The 26,246-nt window shown below is 38.2% G+C and overlaps 1 protein-coding gene across 4 annotated transcripts in view; it reads left to right on the forward strand.

Moving 5' to 3' along the window:
• Positions 1 to 26,246, forward strand: part of AFG1L (AFG1 like ATPase) — a 214,795-nt gene that overhangs the window by 31,179 nt on the left and 157,370 nt on the right. For all 4 annotated transcript variants that reach the window (XM_040627601.1, XM_008704964.2, XM_040627600.1 and 1 more), the window contains exon 2: positions 5,933 to 6,156. In XM_040627601.1, coding sequence (XP_040483535.1) covers positions 5,933 to 6,156 — 224 coding nt within the window. The remainder of the gene's footprint in view (positions 1 to 5,932; positions 6,157 to 26,246) is intronic.

The following is a 26,246-nucleotide window of genomic DNA, read 5'->3' on the forward strand; positions in this document are numbered from 1 at the left end:
CCTGTAGTTTAGTCTGATATTCCGTTGTTAGGTGCACATGCATTAAGGATTGATTCTTCTTGGAGAATTGATGCCTTCATCATTATGTAATGCCCTTCTTTATCTCTGATAACTTTTCTTTAAAGTCTGCTGTGTCTGAAATTAATACAGCTACGCCTACATTCTTTAGTGTTAGCATGTATATTTTTTGCCATCCATTTACTGTTAATCCATATGTCTTTATATTTAAAGTGGGTTTCTTGTCGACAATATATAGTTGGGTCTTGTGTGTTTTGATCCACTCTGACCATCTCTCTCTCTCAGTTGGTGCATTTATACCATTGATATTCAAAGTGATTATTGATTTAGTTGGATTAATATCTACCATGTTTGTTACTATTTTCTGTTTGTTGCCCTTGTTCTTCTTGTTTTTCTTCTCCTTTTCTCTGTTTTGTGGTTTTGAGTATTTTTGTATTTCATTTTCTCACCTTTCTTGGCATGTCGGTTATATTTCTTTTTACTTTTTTCAATATACATTTACAACAGATCCAAGTCCACTTTCAAATAACATTACACCACTTCAGGGGTAGCTTCAGAAATGTTTTTTCTTCCCTCTTAGATGGGAGAGAATGGTTGAGTGGGCTGCAGTTTAGTATTTCCTTTCTCCCACATGGAAGCCTAGAGTTGAGTGGAGTTGGGTGTTTTCCGTTCCCCCAGGTCATTTGGGCTCTGATAAAACCTAGCAGGTTAGGTTCCTTAACTGGCTTCTCCCAAGGGCAGGCCTTGTTAGGAATAACAAAGTGTTCTGGTGTATTTTAAAATGGTTTCTTGGGGTACCTGGCTGGCTCAGTTGGTGGAGCTTGTGACTCTTGATCTCAGGGTTGTGAGTTTGAGCCCCACATTGTGTGTGGAGATTACTTAAAAATAAAATCTTAGGGACTCCTGGGTGGCTCAATCCATTAAGTGTCTGCCTTCAGCTTAGGTCATGATCTCAGGGTCCTGGGATCGAGTCTAGCATCAGGCTCCTTGCTCATCGGGGAGCCTGCTTCTTGCTCTGCCTGCTGCTCCCGCTGCTTGTGTGTGCTCTCTCTCTCTCTCTCACTCTGATAAATAAATAAATAAAATCTTAATTACAAAGATCTTAAAAAAAATAAAAAGGTTTCTTTTCCCCTCCCATGCCAGAAGCATAAGGGGATTTTCCCCATATTAACATTAAGAACTTGGTTAAACTCCTGTAGGTAAAATTTAGAAAAGAGCGAGGGCCCCTGTATGACTGCGTACCCCTGGAGTTTTTAACTCTGAGTTGTCCATATTGAGCTTCCAGCAATTTGTCAGCTAAGTTCAGGTTTTCCTACCGGTTTCCACTTGTGAGTCTCTGCTCTTATAAGCCATTACTCTCTGTATTTGCCTTTCTCTTTAATCTTGGGGGCAGTGGTTTGCCCTGCATCCTCCCATGTCTTACGGATCTGAGAAGAGATGTAGATTTTTCTGTCTGTTCAGCTTTACATTGTTAGGATGGAGTGGCAACTTCCAGGCTCCTTGCATGTGGAACTGAATAACCGCTGTTTCTCTTTTTATGTCTGCTGACTAGCTCAAGTGATGTCTTATCTTCAGTATGCATTGGTTTTCTTTTTTAAAAAATGCAAATGAAGTATATACTACTAAATAAAGATGTTAGGCTAGTACAAAATAAAAGTAGAAATAAAGATAGTTAAGCTTCTCTAAAGGCAGATGCCAAGAGAAACAACATACTTTGCCCGCAGTCCTGATCTTTCCAATGACTAGTTTTAAAAAGTAGGTATTTGATGTGTAAAAAGGAATATGAAGACTGAGGAGTAGCTTCTGGATTCGGCAACAGTAGGTCTTGGGTGGGCTTGGCAGAAGCTATCTCAGGAGAAGCTTGACCACAGTGGGTTGAGAATTGAGCAGGATTTGAAGGAGTCACCAGAAAAAAAAAAGGTAACTTTTTCAAGGGTTTGGCTGTGAAGGAAAGGAGGTAGAGCAGATGTCTCATGACTGTGGGGTCAAGGAGGTTTTGTTATTATAATTTTAAGATAGGAAGGGGTTGAGTTGGTATGAAAAAGTGGGTAGAGAGGGGAAGGTTGATGATATAATACAGGGCTGGTTAGCGAAGAGAATGACATCTCTGAAAAGGTAGGAAGAGAGAGGATTCAAGATTATTTTTAATAAGCACCAATTGTATACCAGGCACTGTTCACTGGGGGATACAGCACTGAACAAAGCAGACAAAAATTCCTGTCCTCAAAGAACGTATACTCTGGGGAAAAGAAACATCCACTCTGGTGGGGACAGACAGAAAACAAAAAGGTAAATAAGTATAATATATGGCATTTAATATAACTAAATCTAGTGGTTCTTGGCAGATATATATGTCATATATATGTAAGTATATATAGTAAAATATATATTAAAAATATTGGACTATATCATGCATAGTTGTGTGTGTGTTTTTTTTTTTAACGATTTCATACTCTTACTAAATCTCTTATTTCATGAAATTTGTTTTTCAGTTGTATAGATGTGTGTGAATATTGGGTCGTGATATTCAGGAAAATTCGAAAGCCACTGATTAGAGGACAAGAAGGCTTTAATATCCTTGCTGGAATGAGTGATAATTCCTAGGCTAAGGAAAGAGAAAAGGATGGGGTAAATACAGGCGAGTTTGGAGGTTTGGTGGTAGGGAGCTGAGTGACTTTGAAGGATGGTGAGATTTTTGTGAGGGAGAAATTAAGCTGGCAGAGATTGGCAGAGGAGGACGTCCAAGTCAGGGAATCTGCATGAACAAAGGCATGACTATGAAATGAAGTAATTGAAAGTGTTTGGGACACAGTAAGTAATCCACTTAACTAGAAGGCAACTCACAATATTATTGAATCTTCCTTTGCATTTTCCAGTCTAACTAGCTTCCTGACATTTCTGCTATTGCCCATCCTGATTTGGGCCTTGATTATTTCCAACTTAGAATAGTTTCATGACCAGTTTCTCTGTATCCAAATTCATTTTACTTGCTAATGCCAGTTAATCTTGATACATTACTGCTGCAATTTTTTCCCTGCCCCCCGCACTTAAAATAATAATAGAAAACCCTGATATTCTCTATTACCCCATTACACATTACATGTGGTAGACAATCATTTCTTGTATGAGTGACTGCTTTCTGGAGAGTAGAAGGAGAGTCGTCTAGAAATGCAGGCTGGGGCCCTATTACAACTATCTTGAACCCGAGAATGAGGACCCTGTTTTTGGGGATCCCCAAAACTACCTCCAGGTTTGATAATTTGATAGGGGGATTCACAAGACTTAGCATATAGTTGTACTCATGGCTATGATTTATTACAGCAAAAAAATATAATAAACACAGTCAGCCAAAGGGAAGGCATGTGGGGCAAAGTCTGGAAGAAATTAGGTGCAAGCTTCCAAGAGTCTTCTAGTAGAGTCACATAAGAAATACTTAATTTTTCCAGCAATGAACTGTGACAACAGATGTGAAATGTTATCTATTAGGGAAGCTCATTAGAGGGTGGTGGGGGGTGGTGATGGTCGCATAGCTACTCTTTGCAGCATGTACCAAAATTCTGGCTGCATAGAAGGAAACTAGGTGTTCAGCATAAACCACATAGCTTGTACATGGTACAAACAGTTTAGGCACAACTATGCATGATATACTCTGGTATTTTTAATATATATTTTACTATATATACTTACATATATATGACATATATATCTGCCAAGAACCACTAGATTTAGTTATATTAAATGCCATATATTATACTCTTAACATTTCTGGGAATGGTGGGAGCCCTCTTGGAATCCAAGTTCCCAGCCAAGAGCCCACCTTGCAAGCAGATCTTTCTAAGGACAGTAATCTCAGGCCTGCTGTGCTCTTTTCTGTACACTGTTTGTACTTCATGTGCTGCTATCCAGTGGAAACGTGGCTTCAGGGGCTTCTTTGGAAGTGGGGGTGGTACAGTTTTAGAAAGGAAGGAGATGTGAAGAGGGTGGGATTTTGTGCCCCCTCTATTTTTCTCTAATAAATTGAGGATTGCATAGAAGGTTTTGTACATAAAAAAAAGAAAGAAAAAAAAAGGTGCTGCTGTTAAAATTGTGTTTGATGTTTGAAAACCACTCCTTTAAACAATGAGATGAATTTTAAGAAAAATATTAATAAAATCACAGTTTGGATTTTAGCAAGATCATCTCTGTAGTTAATGGAAGATATTTTCCAGATTGTTTGTGGTAAATTTGGAGCAGTGGAGGTGATCAGAGGCAGGGAGGCCACGCCAGAGATATGAGAGCCCCAGCTAGGGTGGTAGCATGAGGAAGAGTGGGAGGGGATGAATTAGAGTATTTGCTCTACAGAGTGAGTAGTATTGATGGATGATTGGCTGAGGACCTGGTTGAAGAGCGAGATAGAAGTTTATTCTTTTACATAAAAATCCAGTAGGTGCCCCAGGGCTGGTTTGGCAGCTCAGCATTGTTGGAGAACTTCGCTCTGCTTTGCTCAGCATTCTGTGGGCCTCTCCTTGCCAGGTTGGCTCTTTCAGCTACAGGTGTCACATCCCATTGGTTGGAACTGGTAGTATGGCTGTGCCTGGCTGCTTGAGAGGCCAGAAATGGGTTATGTAACTGCGCAGCCTTGTACCCAGCTAAAACTTCTATTAAGAAAGGAAGAACAGCTATTAGAAGACAGCCCTGCCCTCTCCCCAACACTCATGGTTTATTTAGGATTTTCTTTCCTTTCTTGGGAAAAAGATGGAAATAACATTGACTGTTAATTTTTCTCCCCAGGGTACATAATTTTCATATTACTGAAACAAAGGAAACATGGTATTCAATGAAACAAGGATAATACTGGCAATGTATCTTTGCAAAATCTTTGACTCAAAGAAGGGTGCCAGACCTGCCTAAAAAATATGCCTGTTTGCTGCTACTTATTGTTGCTTCTAAAAAGTACAGAGAGAGATAGTCAATAATATTATAATAACTTTGTATGGTGATAGGTGGTAACTACACTTACTGTGGTGAGTATTGTGTGTAAGGTATAGAATTGTTAAATCACTGTGTTGTCCACTCGAAACTAATATAACATTGTATATCAAATATACTTATATAAAAGAATAAATAAAATAAGAATAGAAGGGAGTTACTTGCTCATTGCACCTGGCCCAGATAAGGAATTGAGTTATGATTGATCTTGCCATGGCCAATCATTTCTCTCCCAGGAGAGGCTAAAAAAAGGATCAGAAAACCTCACTGCTTTGAAACAGACCCTCTGTTGTGTTTCAAGTCTTTGTGTTAAACTTAAAAGTTATGGAAAAGGAAAGGAATCTTACAAGCATTGAAATCAATGTGGTGATATCTGAATGCTGTGTGGTTTTGGATAGGGAGTAAAGGGGCAGTAGAAAACCCTTTGTGACTAGTCTCTGTCTCTGCTTTGGTACTCAAGAACCAGAATTAGGCTTAACTCAAAGGTGCCAGCCCTGCTGTAGGGAAGGATCTGATGAATCCAGGTGGCCCATTTAGTGGAGCGGAGGCAAAGCAGAGACTCTATGGCAGGTTAGGTTTTCTAGAAGAGGAGTTACAATGATAGCTTATGGGTTTGGGGTTTACTCTCTTTTATTAAAATGAGATGGTTATATTCATTGAACAAAATGTATTTTATCTTTTTATTTGTATTTTTTTAAGTAGGCTCCATGCCCAAGGTGGGGCTTGAACTCATGACCCTGAGATTGAGTCTCACGCTCCACCAACTGAGCCAACCAGGTGCCCCAAAATGTGTTTTATTTTTATCAAAATGAGATTTATAATAACTGTTCACATATATATACTTGTAATTGAAAGGTTTTAATGTGACCATTAAGAAATACGTGGAGTACTATGAAATATCTTCATTTAAGAAAGTCTAAAATTTTATATGTATTTTTATTTATAGCCTATACAGTCCAGACACCTGAGATTACATCTCCAACTGCGGCTGCAGAGGTTTATTCAAAAGCTTTGGCTGTTTGCCATGGACCACTGGACCATTATGACTTTCTGATCAAAGCTCATGAGCTAAAGGATGATGAGCATCAAAGAAGAGTCATACAGTGTTTGCAGAAATTACATGAGGACCTTAAAGGATACAGTATAGAGGCAGGAGGCCTTTTTTCAAAGGTGAGTTTTGTGTGATATTAAAGATGGACCAGTTTAAAGTAAGCATTTATAAAATGGATTAAATGCAGTCAGTACAATCATGAAACTGCTTGAAATTTCTAACCAGTTCCTTTTTTTTTTTTTTAAGATTTTATTTATTTATTAGAGCACAAGCAGGTGAAAGAGGCAGAGGGAGAGGGAGAAGCAGACTCCCTGCTGAGCAGGGAGCCTAACACAGGGCTCGATCCCAGGATGCTGAGATCATGACCTGAGCTGAAGGCAGATGCCTAACCCACTGAGCCACCCAGGCACCACCCCCCCCCCACCAGTTCCTTTAAACAAGCTTTGTTGGATCCCCATTCCTGACCTCTTGGTACTCCATACCTTTGAGGGGGATTCAAATAGCTTCATATTTAGGTAATGATTGATGCTGTCTAGTCGAAATGAAAATTGTACAATTTAAAAATTTCCCTTCCCTCTAGCTCAGGTCTGCCCCAGCAGTGCAGAAGGTGGAGTGATTTGTTCTTTCCCTTTCCCTCCTCCTCCTGTGTCTGCTTGCCTGGCTTCTCTAAGGTCGGGATGAGAGGATGGAAGATTAGAGCAAAACAGCAAAGTCTTAAGTGAACAGTTAAGGGCCTTTTGTGTGGTAGACACTGACATGCTAGTGCTTTGTTGAGAGGCACACTGGTGGGTTCTTTTGGACTCCCGTGGGGACTTCCCCACTGTTCCACTTTTGGACATCTTATGACTCTGAACACCTTCCACCACTGCATTCTGCTGGTCCCCCTTGTCTTTGCACTTAACGTTCTTGGGTGGGCTCCTGTCAGGACAGCTGTACCCAGTACACCTTTTATGGTGTCTACTTAGGCCACAGGAAGAGTAACATCTCCTTTCTCCAGTCCCTACTCTAGCTTCAGTCAGCCTCCTGGAGACCTATGGCAAGTTCTTCCACGGACACTTCCATAGCCTGCTTTGGTAACTGCCTGTGATTTCCTCACCTAAACAAGCATCCTGCTGGGGAGGGGGATGCCCATCTCGTCATACACTCAATCCTAATCTCTTTGGGTGCTTTCCTTGGGGAGAAGCACCTGCTTTTGGCATGAGGTTTATCTGCAGGAGGTACTACAACATTCCTTACTTAGCTAACAGCTTTCTAGCTTGATTATTTTCTTCAGTTCCACTTTGGTTTTAGGGCTGTTTCTGCCTCTTTTTTTTTTTTTCCTTCTTAAAGTAATTCCTGCATGGATATAACTAATATGTGTTTTTAGAATGTAGGGGAACTTGTTTCTCTTTGTCCTTAGCTTTGAGCTTTTGCTGAAATTCTGAGACAGGAAAACTCCCATTCCTTATCCCATTATAGAAGCTGTTGTCATCAGCAGTGTCCTCTTCAAATTATGAGGGATATTAATAGTAAGAAGAGTTAGAATATGGTTCAACCAAAGAAACTAGTTTTCCTTTAATTGACTGGCCAACCATCCTCCCCCACATACAAATATGCTATTATTATGAGGTCTTTAGAGGAAGGTAATATATAACATATGTTAGTAGTGCTTGATTTAAAAACTCTAATCAAAGTAATTTTACTTTTTTAAAAGCACTTTAGCGTATACTTACATAGTTTTGTTTTTATAGAAAGAAAAATGCGGCCATTGCGTTAACATCTTTTGGTTGAATGGACTAGGGATTCATTTTTAGGTTACAGAAAGAAATGGAGATTCAGAATAAGGCTGCACATGCAAATAACAGTGGAGGGCATCTCAGTTATACAGCCAGGCCTCCCGAGCCAGAGCCTGAGTCTTTGCGTCAGTGGTTTTGAGAGTCACAGGTACCTGCTGATTTTCACGCCAGTGCTCTGCCATTCATGTAAGTAGCACACTCTGTTGTTCCTTCCCCCACCTCTCTTTCCACTTCGGTTTGTCCTACCAGTTTATTAATTCTCTTCCCATACCTGTGGTTTAAATTCCCCAGTAAGAATCTGATAGGAAACCCAACCACTTTATCCCTGTTTGAGCAGAGCTTTCATACCAGGTTTTTTGGAGGCCACTAGCCAGTGTAAAGATCAGATCTCTGCGTAAGGTACCGTTTAGGGCTCCCATGAGTATGCTGGTTCCCTCCGAAGTAGACTGTGAGTGTGGTGGCCACTGTGATTGGCTGCTCTAGCATAATGGTTATAGGAACTAATAAGGAATTATCCCTTTTGATGGCCACCTTTTCTTCGTCTTCCAGTATTTCCAAAAGTTTATAGGCGAATAAAGAACTAAAAAGTTTAGAAAATGTAAACTGCTTATGTGCTGTGTACCTAATTATAGTTTGTAATACAGATGGTCTTCCAAATAAAATATTGGCTTGGTTATGTGTCACAGCCAGGAAGCAGGATGCTTTACTTAACTGGGTTTTTGGTTATCCGAGAGTGAAATTGCCTTCATGAATTTTCTGTTTTGTTCTCTTTCTAGTCCTTTCCCTTCTAGAAATACAGTCCTTTTTTTCCCCTCCTCCCCACTCTGTATCATCCCTAGGGCTCATCTTACTGTGACTGGTGAACTCATATCCAGTGAAAAGTATCCTTTAATCAATAATGTATCTGGTTGCCAATTCAACAACATGTTTTTTGTTTTTTTCCTTTAAAATAATTGTTTGGCTCTTCCCAGGGGTATTCTCCCACACTTCCTCCTTTGATTTCTGAATTGGCAATGATGGGTCTGCCTGGTTAATTGACAGTTATTTAGCAGTAAGTAAATGTAATATTTCCTACCTACAGTCCCTGGTTTTAATGTGTAGCTGAGTTTTTAATGTGTCTAATGAAAGCTTATATTTGTTTAATCCTAACGATATGTGATTAAGTCTTCTGTAGATCAGCATTTCTTTGTGGTAGTATTTGTTCTGTAGTTTCTTAAACTTGCCAAATCTTTAACATTGAAAAAGACCCAAACATCTAATGTAATCTGAGTAAAACATATATAAAAGCTTTAGTTTTTGTTTATTCATTTGTTTTTTAAGGAGGTAGAAGTTTTGAATAGAGGAGGGGAAAGGGGTCCTTTGCCCTCACAGGCATGGGCAGTCTGACCTATTTGCTGTTAGAACTTCAGACCACACCAGGGAGCCACCCTGGCTGGAGACCTTCAGTTGTCTGAGGAGTAGTCGGATTAGACTGCTGGAAGGATGAAAAGGGAAAGGAGAGGGAAGGAAGAATCCCTCCCAAGGGCAAGAGGGGAAATCCCTCACCCTTTTGGGCAAGGGCAGTCTAGCTGGTGCCTCCTGGGGCTTTCGATCCTCATCTAGGAGTAACCTCGGCCAGGAGGTGGGGGCACAGAGTCTCCCCATATGGGCCACCAAACGTGGTGTCTCTCCCGATCAGTTGGGAGCCCCCAAATATGGGGCAAGCAGTCAAGTGGATACCAGCAGTGTGGGTGGTGAAAGAAGTCACCCGAGGCAGAACAAAGAAAATAGAAGTTTATTGAATACATTGCAAGGGAGTGGCAGGCAGCATAGCAAAGCACAGACTGTCTGCCTAAAAGCTTTAGTTTTTGAAGATTGTAAAGACACCACAGACCCTTTTTTTTTTTTTTCAAGTTTTTATTTAAATTCCAGTTAGTTAACATACAGTATAATATTAGTTTCAGGTGTAGAATTTAGTGATTGAACACTTAACATGCAATACCTGGTGCTCATCACAAGTGCCCTCCTTAATCCCCATCTTCTGTTTAACTCATCACCCCTCTCCCTCTCCTTTGGTAACCATCAGATTGTTCTCTATAGTTAAGAGTCTGTTTCTTTCTTTGCCTTTTTATTCCCCCTATGTTCTTTTGTTTCTTGAATTCCACATATGAATAAAATCATATGGTATTTGTCTTTCTCTGACTTATTCTGCTTAGCATTATACTCTCTAGCTCCATCCACGTCATTGCAAATGGCAAGATTTCATTCTTTTTTATGTTTGAGTAATATTCCATTACACACACACACACACACACACACACACACACCACTGTTCTTTACCCATTCATCAGTCGTTGGACATTTGGGCTCTTTCCATAATTTGGCTATTGTTGATAATCTTGCTGTAAACATCAGGGTGCATGTATCCCTTTGGAGTAGTGTTGTTGGGTAAATACCTAGTAGTGCTATTGCTGGATAATAGGGTAGTTCTGTTTTTAACTTTTTGAGGAACCTCCATACTGTTTTCCAGAATGGCTGCACCAGTTTGCATTCCCACCAGCAGTGTAAGAGGGTTCCCTTTCTCCACATCCTTGCCAACACTTGTTTCCTGTGTTGTTAATTTTAGCCATTCTGACAGGTGTGAGGTGATATCTCATTGTAGTGTTGATTTGTATTTCCCTGATGATGAATGATGTGGAACATCTTTCCACGTGTCTGTTGGCCATCTGGATGTCTTTGGAAAAATGTCTGTTCATGTCTTCTGCCCATTTTTAAACTGGGTTATTTGTTCTTTGGGTGTTCTTTGGGTGATAAGTTCTTCATATATTTTGGATACCAACCCTTTTTTGGATATGTTATTTGAAAATATCTTCTCCCATTCTGTAGGTTGCCTTTTAGTTTTGTTGATGGTTTCTTTCACTGTGCAGAAGCTTTTTATTTTTATGAAGTCCTAATAGTTTATTTTTGCTTTTGTTTCCCTTACCTTGGGAGATATATCTCATAAGAAATGTCAGAGAGGTTACTGCCTGTGTTCTACTCTAGGATTTTACTGCTTTCCTGTCTCACATTTAGGTCTTTCATCCATTTTGAATTTATTTTTGTTTATGGTGTAAGAGGTCCAGTTTCATTCTTTAGCATGTAGCTGTCCAGTTTTCCCAAAACCATTTGTTGAAGAGACTGTCTTTAAAAGAGACTGGATATTCTTTCCTGTTTTGTCAAAGATTAATTGACGATATAGTTGTGAGACCTATGTCTTCTAAAAATAAACACTGATATGCTGAGTATCGGAGAAGGAAAATTTGGGCTACTAGGTTGTTTTAGTGAAAGGAGAAGTTTATTTTTAGATTTGTTGATTTTGGAAAGTAAGATTTATGATTTTAGTTTTTTTCTAAGCTTATTGAGAGATAAAAAGTGACAATTTGATACTCTTGTATTGCAAAATGATTACCACAGTAAGGTTAGTTAATAATCTCCATCCTCTCACATAATTACCCTTTTTTTTTTTTTGGTGTGGTGAAAAATTTAAGATCTATCTTAACTACTTTTGAGTAGTTTAAAAATTTTTTAATTTAAATTCAATTTAATTAACATATAGTGTATTAGTTTCAGAGGTAGAATTTAGAGATTCATTATTTGCATATAACACCCAGTGCTCATTCCATCAAGTGCCCTCCTTAATGCCCATCACCCCATCTCCTCCCCTCCAGCAACGCTCAGTTTGTTTCCTATGATTAAGAGTCTCTTATGGTTTGTCTCCCTCTCTGTTTCTGTCTTATTTTTCCTTTCCTTCCCCTATATTTATCAGTTTTGTTTCTTAAATTCCACATATGAATGAAATCATGATATTTGTCTTTCTCTGACTGACTTATTTCACTTAGCATAATACCCTCTAATTCCATTCATGTCATTGCAAATGGCAAGATTTCATTCTTTTTGACGGCTGAGTAATATTCCTCTGTGTGTGTGTGTGTGTGTGTGTGTGTGTGTGTGTGTGTCTTTATCCATTCGTCTGTTGATGGACATCTGGGCTCTTTCCATATTTTGGCTATTGTGGACATTGCTGCTATAAATATTGGGGTACATGTGCCCCTTCGAATTGCTATGTTTGTATCCTTTGGATAAATACCTAACAGTGCGATTGCTGAGTCATGGGGTACCTCTATTTTCAACTTTTTGAGGAATATCCATGCTGTTTGTAATACGGTATTGTTAATTTTATTATTTTTAAAATTTTATTTATTAGAGAGAATGAGCAGTGGGGAGGGGCAGAGGGAGCAGGAAACCTGATGTGGGCCTCAGTCCCAGGACCCAGAGATCATGACCTGAGCAGAAGGCAGCTGCTTAACCAGTTGACCCACCTACGTGCCCCACCGTATTGTTAATTTTAGTCCCCATGCTGTGCATTAGATCCCCAGAACTTGTTCATCCTATAGCTGGCAGTTTATGTTCTTTGACCAGTATCCTGCCATTGCCCCCAGGCCCCAGTAACCACCATTCTACAAATTTGGCTTTTTTAGAATTCTGCATATAAGTGAGAAAATACAGCATTTGTCTTTGTCTGACATATTTCACTTAACAATATGGGCATTTTTATGTGTGTGGGTTTTTTCTTTTAATGTAAGCTTTATGCCTAATGTAGGGCTTGAACTCATGACCCCGAGATCAAGAGTCACATGGTCTACTGGCTGAGCCATTTAAGGGCTCTTGGGCATTTTTTTTTTAAAGATTTATTTATTTAAGAGAGAGAGTGCACGAGCGCACACAAGTGGGAGGGGCAGAGGATGAAGGAGAGAGCATCTCAAGCAGACTCCGTGCTGAGTATGGAGCCTGACACAGGGCTCAGTCTCAACTCTGAGCAGAAACCAGGGTCAGGCGCTTAACTGACTGAGCCACCCAGGTGCCCCTTGTGCATTTGTTTTTAATGCAGATATTTAAACATTCATTATAGTGAATGTTTTTTTTTTCATTGTACTTCTAAGAAACTTGCTGTAAGGCCACACTATAATATAAAAAGCACTTTCACAAAAATGTCTGAATTATTGATGAGAATAAAACTGGTGGCAGTCTATTAGGTTGCTTTTCCCCTACCTGTATAACAGTGTTTTCTCTAATAAAAATTTGAAGAAGTTATGAGCAGATGACCATGCTTTAGAAGCAACAAACTCTGAGGAATGAGCATTTCTGAACGCTTTACCTTTGTTATCAAATAAAACTTACAACCAGGTTAATCTGACACATGTAATGTATGCATAATTGTTATTGTGCTGTGAGGTAATTAGGCATAACTGGTAAGTAGTTCATGTAAATCACTATAATTAGAATTACTTTCACACAGCCAAATCAAGCATTTCTAGAGTCAGGGAGGGAGAGAATCAGAGTGTGGAGCTACTCTGCAAGTCTGTTTCCGTTAATCAGGACTATAGAGGCAGCCAGGTTTTTCCATCTTTTGGGAGGCAACATCATAGCCCAGGAGACTTGGGAATAGGAGTGGAAGGCATTGTATTCCTTTCCTTTTCCTCCTGCTCTCTACAAAATAATTTTCAGTTTTTCCCTAATGAGAAATTATTTCCAACTTCCTTTTACATCCTATCATCTTTTATTTGGATAGTTCTCCTTAGCCTCCCAAAAATGATGTGTGTATCACATAGAAAAGACCTGCCCTGCCTTTAAAGCCAGCTAATCTAAGGTCTTGATGCTTTCCTTGTCCCGGCTTCTAGCACCTGGAAGCTATGAACGGGATACCTGGAATGCTAGCTGTGGCCTTCTAGGAGATGTGGGAGGCCTAGTCTAAATCCCTTTAGTTATTAATCCAGAACTAAGCTATTTGTTGTTTTTCCTCAGTTCTTCCATTCTCTCTTCCACCTAAGGGACTGAGCACTTCTTCTCTCCATTCCTTCTTAGAACTGGAATTTCCCATGGGTAAAGTAGGTTGAGCAGCATGATTTGGGTAAAGTTTCCCTGATCCCTTTATCCATTAGAAAATCATAAATAATGTTGAATACAAAATGGACAATATCTATAGCTACAGTTTTATTAAAGACCAGGATTTTTAAAAAATTTATTTAAGTATCTATATCTAATGAGGTCAAGAGTCACATGCTCTACCAACTGAGCCACCTAGGCACCTCAAGACTAGGAGTACTTTTAAATGAATGTTTCTTATATCAAATTTTTATGACAACTGAAACAAAAGCATTATGTCCTAACCCAATGATGGCATTGTCTGTAAGAAGTGAGATCAGGAGTCAAACTACATTGTTTTTTGAGAACTAACACATCCCAGACTCATTTAAAGTCTGAAATTTGAGAAACAGTGTGATAGGCCTATTTCCATCCCCAGAATAATTAACCAATGTATTCAATTACATTTTAAGTTTTGTCGTAATTCCTAAGGTGAAATTATGCCATCAACATAGATGAGAATATCTTTAGTAAGTCTTTTGAAATGAATTTAAAGGAAGGGCTATAGCCCTATTTCATAATGTTTAGGATTGGAATTTTTTCTGTCTTTATCAACCAAAGCTGACTACTTTGGTTATGAAAGCAAAATTATATAGAGGCATCTGTACTATGGAATCTGTGCTGAGATTATAGTCAGATCTTTGCATCAGGGGTTGGTAAATATTTTCTTTAAAGACCATATGGGAAACCTTTTAGGCTTAAGGGGCGATATGATCTCTGTCCCAACTACTCAGTTCTACCATTGTAGTCAAAGCAGCCACAGAAATACATAAATAAATGTACTCCAGCAAATATTTATTTACAAAAACAGGTTTCAGGCTGAGTTTGGCCCACAGGCCCTGATTTGCTGACTCCTGCTGTAGATAACTGCTGTCTGACCAGATTTTGAAGGCTGTTGGGAGACCATTAATTATATTCATGACCCTACTTGAACTGTACCTAGTCTTAGTCTAGCTTTCCAATCTAATTTCCCATTACTTGTCTTTATATATCCCTGCCTCTAGTCAGTAGAACCACTCGGTGTTCCATTATATAGACAGACAAATAAGACAAAGTAGAAAGTTCGGAACTTGCATGAAAACTTGATACACCATTGAAGTGGCACTGAAAATCAGTGGGGAAAAAGATGGTCTAGTCAATAAATAGGGATGAGACAACTGATTATGTGAAAAGTAAAATAAAATTAGGTACTTTTTTCTCTAAACATAAACATAAATTACTTAGAATTAATGTCCTGTACTTACATTTCTTGAAGAAAATATAGAGGAGTATCTTTATGAAACTGGGAAAAGGAAGAATTTATTATACAAGATATGAAAGCCTAGGGGTGCCTGGGTGGTTCAGTTGGCTAAGCATCTGACTCTTGATTTTGGCTCAGGTCATGATCTCAGGGTTGTGGGATCGAGCCCTGCGTTGGGCTGCACGCTTTGTGCGGAGTCTGCTTGTTGCTCTCTCTCTGTTCCTCTCCCAGCTCCTGCTCGCTCACTCACTTGCTCTCTCTCTCTCTCAAAAAAAAAAAAAAAAAAAAAAGATATGACAGCCTAAATTATGAAGGTAAAGATGGATACATGGGGTTATACTAAAATTTAAAACTTCTAGCCAAGAAAAAGCATCATAGGAAAAGTGAAAAGGCAGAACTGGGGAAAATATTTGCATCAGAAATAATTGACTGTGGATTGTTATCTGGAATGTGTAAAGAACTATAAAAATAGAAAAAAAAAACGGTAGAAGAGTGGATGAAGAGTCTGTTTTGGGATAATTACTAGCAGATGCCACAAAAATGGATAAATAAATCAGAATGTATTTCTAAAATGGAATGTTGCATAGCATGGGATGATTTCAAAATCAGGTTTGTTAACTCTGAGGGAATAGGACGCAAAGGGAGACTTCAGCTATATCTAATGTTTTACTACTTAAATTTTGGAATCAGTATGTCAAAATGAAAAGATTTGATAAAGCTGGGTGGTAGGTAACCAGTTATTTGATATTCTATCCAATTTACCCTGTTTATTGTATTCTATAGTAAAAATATTTTTAAGTGTAATTGTTAGATATTTCAACAGGTTATTTTAATTTATTTTGAGGAAATTACAACTTGATAATGTAACTTTAGACTTGTTCATCATTTGCTTCTTACAAACAGATTGAGGAAGGGGAACTATTATCACAGAGTTCAGAAAGGCGTAGAAAGTACCTTAAACTTCTTAGCAATGGACATTTTTTTCTGAAATTTCATAAGCTAATTTTCTTGGCCTTAAATCTTCTTCGTGAATGACTGATGTTTCTGAGTTCTATATGTGTAGTTATGTGTTCATTTAATATTGGATTTAATCTGCCCTTATTTTCAGTTATGTTTTGTCTTTTTCAAGTAAAGTACCCATTTCAAGTACTGGGGAAATAATGAGCCAAGTGTTTTCTTGTCTTCTAAAGGAGAATTAATAAGTCTTCTCAGTGGACACTGGGGAAAGTAGTTCTGTTGTGTAGCTGGGAAAAGCAAATGATTTTTAGTTTTATAGAAAAGTCTATCATTCTTAGCTAGAAAATGTATCTCTCTGCTTATTGGAGGACACTGAATTGTTATATATAAATTCAATTCAACAAAAAGAGAGTTGGTCCTCACTATGTGCTAGGCTTCATGATGGAAGCCAAGGATAAAGATGTAAATAAGAATAATGGTTTCAGATTTCAGTCATACCTTGTTCAGTAGAGGGAGTGATCATAAACAGTTACAACTCAGTGAATTAAATAAAAATTCAGGTGGGTATGAAATGCATATGGGAACAGTCTTTGAGGGCTGACTAAATAAAAGGATTTTAAATTTATTCTGTATTACTCCTTCACTTGGGACTTACAGTTCTAACTCAATTATAAAGAAACTTTGTAAATCCGAAGTACTATTGATTTACTCTTGAAGGACCAGATTCCAAATGTGGATATATACATTAAAATCAACAGCATTAAAGCCCACAAAAAAATATATGGTACAAATTTATATATTTAAGTTTATATGTATTAACTATGTACTCCTGAGAAGGATCAATATTAACTATATTTAAAATACTGTGTTCAACATGTTTAAAAATATGCCAATTAAAATATGTTCAAATTACTTTCACATTTGTGTTATTAAAATAAGTGAAGATACTACTATAGGCATATGATACTGGCTTTACCATGTTTCCAGTTTCTGAATTGGTGATGTGACTTTCAGTATTAAATAAATTTAGTAGTATTCCTGTAATCATTATTAAATATTACCGTTAAATGCAATATTTACTATCTACAGAGAATAAAATGTAAATAATGCACTTGATAAGATTAATAATTAAGCACTTCATAAAACACTTCTGAGAACCATTCTATAAAGCTTCCATTTGTGCTATTAAATAATAGCAATTTTTGAAACTAAAGTTGAGAATTCAAAATTAAGTTTGAAGAGAGACCAAAAAAGTCTCAGATTTCTTCTCAGATTCAGAATGTTCAGTAGACTTGTGTGAAGACTGAATGAAACCTAAAGGCAATCCTATCATTTTCAGTATGTGGGGATTATAGGGGGAAATTCAGCACATAGAAAAGGAAAATCAGGATGGAGAGATGGTAGGCTAGAAAAATCTCTTGGCAGAAAGTATTCATGGAGTAAGAAAACAGGTCTCCATTTTAAGAATTGTTCACTTAGATACACTGGCAACAAGGCCTTTGATTTGGGGGAAGCAGTGGGGAGGGAAGCATGGTAGCAAGGGTGAGAATCTGAGTAGTGGTGAGACATCTCTTTGCAGATGAAGGCTGACCTTTGGGTGAAGGGCACACTCTAATCAGGAAAGCCACATGATGTGATAGATTTTGATTTGTGTTCTAGTGATTTCATTCTCCCTGTAAAGTCACCAGTCAATCTGGTGCTGAATTGTTTAGATTTTCCTTTTATTTTCAGTTGTTTTCCCATAAAATCTATTTCAGCCTGAAGTTCAGAGTTGTCTCTCTGAAGCTCTTCACTACTTGCTTTCACATTTGCTGTTCCTGAAGATTCTCTGTGAAGGTAGCATCTTTGAAGGATAACTCTAAGAAGTTATTCCCTTTTAACAATATTAAGCCTTTCCAGAATTAGATATTTGCCTTCATTTAGTTTAAGTTGAAAAATAAGTGGATTTTGCTTTACACATTTTTTTTTGACTGAGTGAAAGCCTTTATTCTGAAATAGGTGATAGAAGAAAAACTGAGCAGTTGCAACCCATGCCCGCATCTTTCATGGAAATGTGCAGATACTAGGATCTGAACACATGTTTCAAGCCACACTGCTGTATCATGTACATTTTCTCTAAGAGAAGCTTAAAGCATAGTTCCAAGGCCATCTATACGTGCTTCATGACAACAGATACCACCACAGGGCTGCCTTCAGTTGCCTTTGCCCCAGTGAACCACACAAATGCTGCCACAAGTATTTATTCCTGGACCACACTTTTTTTTTTTAAAGATTTTATTTGTTTATTTGTCAGAGAGAGAGAGTAGGGGGAGCAACAGGCAGAGGGAGAAGCAGGCTTCCTGCTGAGCAAGGAGCCCGATGCAGGACTCCATCCCAGGACCCTGGGATCATGACCTGAGCTGAAGGCAGATGCTTAACCGACTGAGCCACCCAGACGTCCCTGGACCACACTTCTACCTGGCAACCAGAAATGCCTTGTCCGTGGAGCAGTTGGGAGTGGCGGTGTCCTTGCCTATAGTTTTCTACCATTCAGTGTATTCTCCAGTGTATCAAGACCAGTACTTCTAACGCATAATCTGATTGTTCCATTCTCCTGCCTAGGACTTTTCAGTACCCTCAGGTGGAAGAACAAACTCATTAGTGTGTTCTAGAAGGTCCTGAGAATCTGGTCCCTGCCTCTTGCCAGCTTCATCTGTCTTAGTTCTCTGCTTTTAATCAAAGCTCCAGCTGTGACAAACCACTTGAAGATTCTTGACAAGACCAGGACCTTCTCTTGCCTCTGGGTCTGCCAAGGCTGCCCCTCACTTCATCCTTTTATCTTATTTATCTCATATTGCTCACCTGGTGACCACATACTCCTTTAGTAAATACTTTGTTTTCTGGGTCTTTTAGGTCTGCAGAGCAAGGCTTACTGCCTGGTACAAAGTAGGTACTCAGTTTTCAATCCATGCTTGCAGAATAAATGAAAAATGAAAAACAAAGCCATCACTGAAGATTCACAAAACGATCTCTGCTGACTCTGAAGGCTGTCACCTTCTCTGCTGTCAGCCTATCCGTGTGTCTGTGTGAGAGTGTTGGTGTCTCTGTGAGTTTCTATAACCATTTGCCTCTCTGTAGATGTGTTTGTGTTCTCATTCCCTTTGTAGCATCAGTGTTTTGATAATCCAGGAGAAGCCTGGAAGGTCACTTTAATTCCTCAAATTCAAAACCTCAACCAGGTTCTGAATGAGGGGTATTTTTCACATCTTTTTCTCTTTATGAATTCCGATTGGTTTGAGATATGCTTATGTCTTGGAGATCCATCTGAACTAGTAGTGGACTGGAATAGATCACACCTAGCGTTTGTCTAAGCCAATCCAGAATCAGAGTATCAGTTAGGAGTGAGTTAACATGGGAGATATGCTGAAGAAATTGCCTCCTGCCGTTTATCTTCTAGAGGCACATATGAACACTCATAAATGCTTGTTGCTTGAATACATGAGGCATTAAAAAGTCATTTGCATCTTCAAACTCTGTTATAATCAGAAATTGAGCCATTTCTTTTGCTAGTTGTTCAAGAGATTTAAGCTCACCCACTATACACACTTGCTAGTTGTTTAGATACTTAAATAGCCTTAATTATACTAGTAAACTGAACAAATTGGTGTACTTTAGGTTATGAGGGTTCTTTTGCAATTCAGCTGAAGGCATTTAAAAAAAGATTTTTATTTAAAGAGAATTTATGGGTGCTAACATATAGTTCAGTCTTTTAGTTTTTAAAGATCTTCTTAGAAACCTGAAGTGATCTACTTTTATCAGAAAGTGGTCCATGTTGAGAATGATATAATGCTAGTTTTTAAAAGATGTAATTATGCTCAGCATTCCAGCTGGAATCATTGTCTCTGATTCTAACATTTTTGGAGATAATAATGGAATGATGAGGGGAGTGGGGAGAAACAGGAAAAGTAAGTAGTATTCCTGCATTTTAAACAAATTGAAAACAGCCCTTTTTATTTTCAAGCACCACCCTTATTATCTAATTGTCCTAATGGAAATTATGCTGGAGTAGCAGGTGGATAGTAACCTGGAAGGGTGGAGGACATGCTGTTTCAATTTATAAGTTTGATGGGAGTCACCTTGGATTACATTTAATGCTAAAATTTTAATATAAAACAAAACATAAGTTAAAATGATTAAATCAAAATATTCGGAATGAGGATGACAAATGTTTACTTTGCAGCAGTAAAAGGACTACTTTTGGCAGCAGTTTCGAAAGCACTCATCTAAAATGTAAATATGCAGATACTTTTAGAATAATTTTAGACTTAATTCAAAAGTGAAAGCAATCACCAAAAAAAGTAAAAGCAATTTAGTAATTAATTACCACATTTCTCCCCAACTTTTTTTTCTTATTTTTATATGTATTTTTGTCTAAATTCATTAATTAACATAAAATGTATTATTAATTTCAGAGGTAGAGGTCAGTGATTCATCAGTCTTATATAATACTCATTACATCATGTGCCCTCTTTAATGTCCATCATCCCGTAATCCCATCCTTCAACCCCCCTCCCTTCCAGCAACCCTCACTTTGTTTCCTATGACTAAGAGTTCTCTTATGGTTTGTCTCCCTCTCTGATTTTGTCTTGTTTTATTTTTTCCTCTCTTCCCCTATGATCCTGTTTTGTTTCTTAAATGTTGTTTCTCAGATTTCATATGAGGGAAATCATATGATAATTGTCTTTCTCTCACTTGGCTTATTTTGCTTACCATAATACCCTCTGGTTCCATCCACATAGTTGCAAATGGCAAGATTTCATTTCTTTTGATGGCTGAGTAATATTCCGTTGTAATATTCCACATCTTTTTCCATTCCTCTGTTGATGAACATCTGGGCTCTTTCCATATTTTAGCTATTGTGGACATTTCTGCTGTAAACATTGGGGTACAGATGCCCCATTTGATCACCAAATTTGTATCTTTGGGGTAAATCCCTACTAGAACAATTGCTAGGTCATGGGGTAGCTCTGTTTTCAACTTTTTGAGGAACCTTCATACTGTTTTCCAGAGTGGCTGCACCAGTTTGCATTCCCATCAATAGTGTAGTTCCCCTTTCTCTGCATCCTTGCCAACATCTGTAGTTTCCTGAGTGGTTAATTTTAGCCATTCTGACCAGTATGAAGTGGGATCTCATTGTGGTTTTGATTTGTATTTCCCTGATGCCGAGTGATGTTGAACGTTTTTTCATGTGTCTGTTGGCCATTTGTATGTATTCTTTGGAGAAATGTCTGTTCATGTCTTCTGCCCATTTCTTGACTGGATTATTTGTTTTTTGGGTGTGTTGAGTTTGAAGAAATTCTTCATAAATCTAGGATACTAGCCCTTTATCTGATCACATTTGCAGATATCTTCTCCCATTCTGTCAGTTGTCTTTTGGTTTTGTCGACTGTTTCCTTTGCTGTGCAAACAGTTTTTATCTTGATGAAGTCCCAATAGGTCATTTTTGCCTTTGTTTCCCTTGCCTTTGGAGGCGTGTCTAGCAAGAAGTTGCTGTGGCTGAGGTCACAGAGGTTGCTTGTGTTCTCCATTAGGATTTTGATGGATTCCTGTCTCACATTTAGGTCTTTCATCCATTTTGAGTCTTTTTTGTGTATGGTGTAAGGAAACAGTCCAGTTTCAGTCTTCTGCATGTGGCTGTCCAATTTTCCCAACACCATTTATTGAAGAGACTGTCTTTTTTCTGATTTTTCTGATATTCTTTCCTGCTTTGTCAAAGACTAGTTGACCACAGAATTGAGGGTCCATTTCTGGGTTCTCAATTCTGTTTCATTCATCTGTGTGTCTGTTTTTATGCCACTACTATTTTGTCTTGATGATTACAGCTTTGTAATAGAGCTTGAAGTCCGGAACTGTGATGCCGCCAGCTTTGGTTTTCTTTTCCAACATTCCTTTGGCTATTTGGGGTCTTTTCTGGTTCCCCACAAATTTTTAAGATGATTTGTTCCACCTCTGTGGAAGAAGTTGATGGTAGTTTGATGGGGATTGCATTGAATGTGTAGATTGCTCTGTGTAGCATAGACATTTTAACAATATTTGTCCTTCTAATCCATGAGCATGGAATGTTTTTCCGTTTCTTTGTGTCTTCCTCGATTTCTTCCATGAGTGTTCTATAGCTTTCTGAGTACAGAACCTTTGCCTCTTTGGTTAGGTTTATTGCTAGGTATCTTACGTTTTTTGATGCAATTGTATATGGGATCTATTCCTTAAATCCTCTTTCTTCTGTCTCATTGTTAGTGTGTAGAAATGCAACTGATTTCTGTACATTGATTTTATATCCTGTCACTTTGCTGAATTCCTGTGAGTTCCAGCCATTTTGGAGTGGAGTCTTTTGGGTTTTCCAGATACAGTATCATGTCATCAGTAAAGAGTGAGAATTTGACTTCTTTGCTGATTCGGATGCCTTTTATTTCTTTTTGTTGTCTGAGGCTAGGACTTCCAATACTGTGCTGAACAACAGTGGTGAGAGGGGCCATCCCTGCCGTGTTCCTGACCTTAAGGGAAAAGCTCTCAGTCTTCCCCCATTGAGAATGGTATTCGCTGTAGGCTTTTCATATTGTGGCTTTTATGATATTGAGGTATGTTTCCTCTATCTCTACACCGTGAAGAGTTTTAATCAAGAAAGGATGCTGTACTTTGTCAGGTGTTTTTCTGCATGTATTGAGAGGATCACATGGTTCTTGTCCTTTATTAGTGTAGTGTACCACCTTGATTGATTTGCAGATGTTGAACCACCCTTGCAGCCCAGGAATAAATCCCACGTGGTCATGGTGAATCTTATTGGCTGATATCTTGATGAGAATTTTGGCATCCATGTTCATCAGGGATATTGGCCTGTAATTCTTTTTGGTGGGGTCTTTTTCTGGCTTTGGGATCAAGGTAATGCTGGCCTCATAGAATGAGGTTGAAAGTTCTCCTTCCATTTCTGTTTTTTGAAACAGCTTCAGAAGAATAGGTATTAATTCTTCTTTAAATGTTTGGTAGAATTCCCCTGGGAAGCCATCTGGCCCTGGACTCTTGTTTGTTGGGAGATTTTTGGTTATTCAATTTTCTTGCTGGTTTTGGGTCTGTTCAGGTTTTCTGTTTCTTCCTGTTTCAGTTTTGGTAGTTTATAAGTCTCTAGGCATGCATCCATTTCTTTCAGGTTGCCTAATTTGTTGGCATATAGTTGCTCATAATATGTGCTTATAATTATTTTGTATTTCTTCAGTGTTGGTTGTGATCTTTCCTCTTTCATTCATGATTTTATTTATTTGGGTCCTTTCTCTTTTCTTTTTGATAAGTCTGGCCAGGGGTTGATCAATCTTATTAATTCTTTAAAAGAACCAGCTCCTAGTTTTGTTGATGTGTTCTGTTCTTTGGTTTTGATTTCATTTATTTCTGCTCTAATCTTTACTAATTCTCTTCTGCTTGGTTTAGGATATATTTGCTCTTCTTTCTCCAGCTCCTTTAGGTGTAAGGTCAGGTTGTGTATTTGAGACCTTTCTTGTTTCTTGAGAAAGGCTTGTATTGCTATATCCTTCCCTCTTAGGATGCATTTGCTGCATCCCAAAGGTTTTGAACAGTTCTGTTTTCATTTTTATTTGTTTCCATGAATTTTTAAAATTCTTCTTTAATTTCCTGGTTAACCCATTCATTTTTTAATAGAATGTTCTTTAACCTCTATGTATTTGTGGTCCTTCCAAATTTTTTCTTGTGGTTGACTTCAAGTTTCATAGCATTGTGGTCTGAAAATATGAATAGTATGATCTCAGTCTTCTCTCACCAGTTGAGGTCTGATTTGTGACCGTTTCTGGAGAATGTTCCACATGCACTCATAAAGCATATGTATTCTGCTGCTTTAGGATGAAATGCTCTTAATATATCTGTTAAGTCCATCTGATCCAGTGAGTCATTTAAAGCCCTTGTTTCCTTGTTGACCTTCTACATAGATAATCTGTCCATTGCTGTGAGTGGGATGTTAATGTCCCCTATAATTATTGTACTATTATTGATGTGTTTCTTTAATTCTGTTATTAATTGGTTTATATAATTGGCTGCTCCCATGTTAGGGGCATAAATATTTATAATTGTTAGATCTTGTTGGATAGACCCTTTGATTATGATACAGTGTCCTTCCTCATCTTTTATTACAGTCTTTGGTTTAAAATCTAATTTGTCTTGGGCGCCTGGGTGGCTCAGTCGTTAAGCGTCTGCCTTTGGCCCAGGGCGTGATCCCAGAGTCCGGGGATCAAGTCCCACATCAGGATCCTCTGCTGGGAGCCTGCTTCTTCCTCTCCCACTCCCCCTGCTTGTGTTCCTTCTCTTGCTGGCTGCCTCTCTCTGTGTCAAATAAATAAATAAAATCTTTAAAAAATAAATAAATAAAAAAATAAAATCTAATTTGTCTTGGGCGCCTGGGTGGCTCAGTCGTTAAGCACCTGCCTTCAGCTCAGGTCATGATCCCAGCATTCTGGGATCGAGCCCCGCATCGGGCTCCCTGCTCAGCGGGAAGCCTGCTTCTCTCTCTTCCACTCCCCCTGCTTGTGTTCCCTCTCCTGCTGCCTCTCTCTCTGTCAAATAAATAAATAAAATCTTTTAAAAAAATCTAATTTGTCTGAGATAAGGATTGCTACCCCAGCTTTCTTTTGCTGTCCATTAGCAAATAGCATGATAAATGATTTTTCCACCCCTTCACTTTCAATCTGGAGTGTCTTTGGGTCTAAAATGAGTCTCTTGCAGACAGCAAATCAATGTGTCCTGCTATTTTATCCAATTTGATACCTGTGTCTTTTGATTGGGGGCATTTAGCCCATTTACATTTGGAGTAACTATTGAAAGATATGAATTTAGTACTGTTGTATTACCTGTAAAGTCACTATTTCTCTATATTGTCTCTGTTCTTTTCTGGTCTATGTTACTTTTGGGCTCTCTTTTTACTTAAAGGATCTCCTTTAATAGTTCTTGCAGGGCTGGTTTAGTGATCGCATTCTTTTAGTTTGTTTGTCCTGGAAGCTTTTTATCTCTCCATCTGTTTTGAGTGACATCTTTGCTGGATGGAGTATTCTTGGCTACATATTTTTCACATTTAGCACTCTGAATATATCATTCAGCCAGGTCTCTGTGGATAGGTCTGCTGACAGTCTAATGTTTCTTCCCTTATAGGTTATGGACCTCTTGTCCTGAGCTGCTTTTAGGATTTTCTCTTTGTCTCTGAGATTTGCAAGTTTCACTATTCTGTGTCGAGGTATTGACCTATTTTTATTGATTTTGAAGGGGGTTCTCTGTGCCTCCTGGACCTAATGCCTGTTTCCTTCCCCAGATTAGGGAAGTTCTCTGCTGTAATTTCCTCCTACATACATTCTGCCCCCCTCTCTCTCTCTTTCCTCCTCTTGTGGAATCCCAATTATCCCAATATTGTTTTGCTTTATGTTATCATTTATCTCTTGAATTCTCCCCTTGTGACTCAGTAGTTATCTCTCTTTTCCTCAGCTTCTTTATTCTCCATCATTTTGTCTTCTATATCACTAATTCTCTCTTCTGCCTCATTTGTCCTAGCAGTTAGAGCCTCCATTTTTTATTGCATCTCATTAATAGCCTTTTTGATTTCAACTTGATTAGATTTCAGTTCTTTTATTTCTCCAGAAAGGAATTCTCTAGTGTCTTCTATGCTTTTTTTCAAAACTAGCTAGTATCTTTAAAATCGTTATGCTGATCTCTAGTTCAGACATCTTACTTATATCCATACTGATTAGCTCCCTGGCAGTCAATACTGCCTCTTGTTCTTTTTTGAGGTGAGTTTTTCCACCTTGTCATTCTGTCCAGAGAAGAATGGATGAACAAGAGAACAAAATACTAAAATGGCAACGGTGACCCCAGAGAAATATATATGAAACAAATAGAAGAGACCTGAAACTGAAAAAAAAAATAAATAAAAAAATAAAAGAATATAATCATACGGGTGAATAGAACAGAGCAATACACTGGATCCTGTGTGTATTTTGGTCTGTTTGTTAGAAAACTAGATCCTAAAATTATAAAGAAAGAAAAACTTATGTATGTAGAAAAATAAAATTAAATACATTGAAAGTATAGAACATAACTGTAAAAATGAAAATTAAAAGACAAAAAAAAAGGAGTATAAACAGGTGAACAGAACAGAGCAATACACTCTATCCTGAGTATATTTTGGTCTGTTAGAAGAAAAACTTTTATATATGTATATATGTGTATATGTCTGTATGTATATATATGTATGTATAGATGTGTGTATATATATATA

The sequence above is a fragment of the Ursus maritimus genome, unplaced genomic scaffold (assembly GCF_017311325.1).
Source record: "Ursus maritimus isolate PB19 unplaced genomic scaffold, ASM1731132v1 scaffold_13, whole genome shotgun sequence".
Lineage (NCBI taxonomy): Eukaryota > Metazoa > Chordata > Mammalia > Carnivora > Ursidae > Ursus > Ursus maritimus.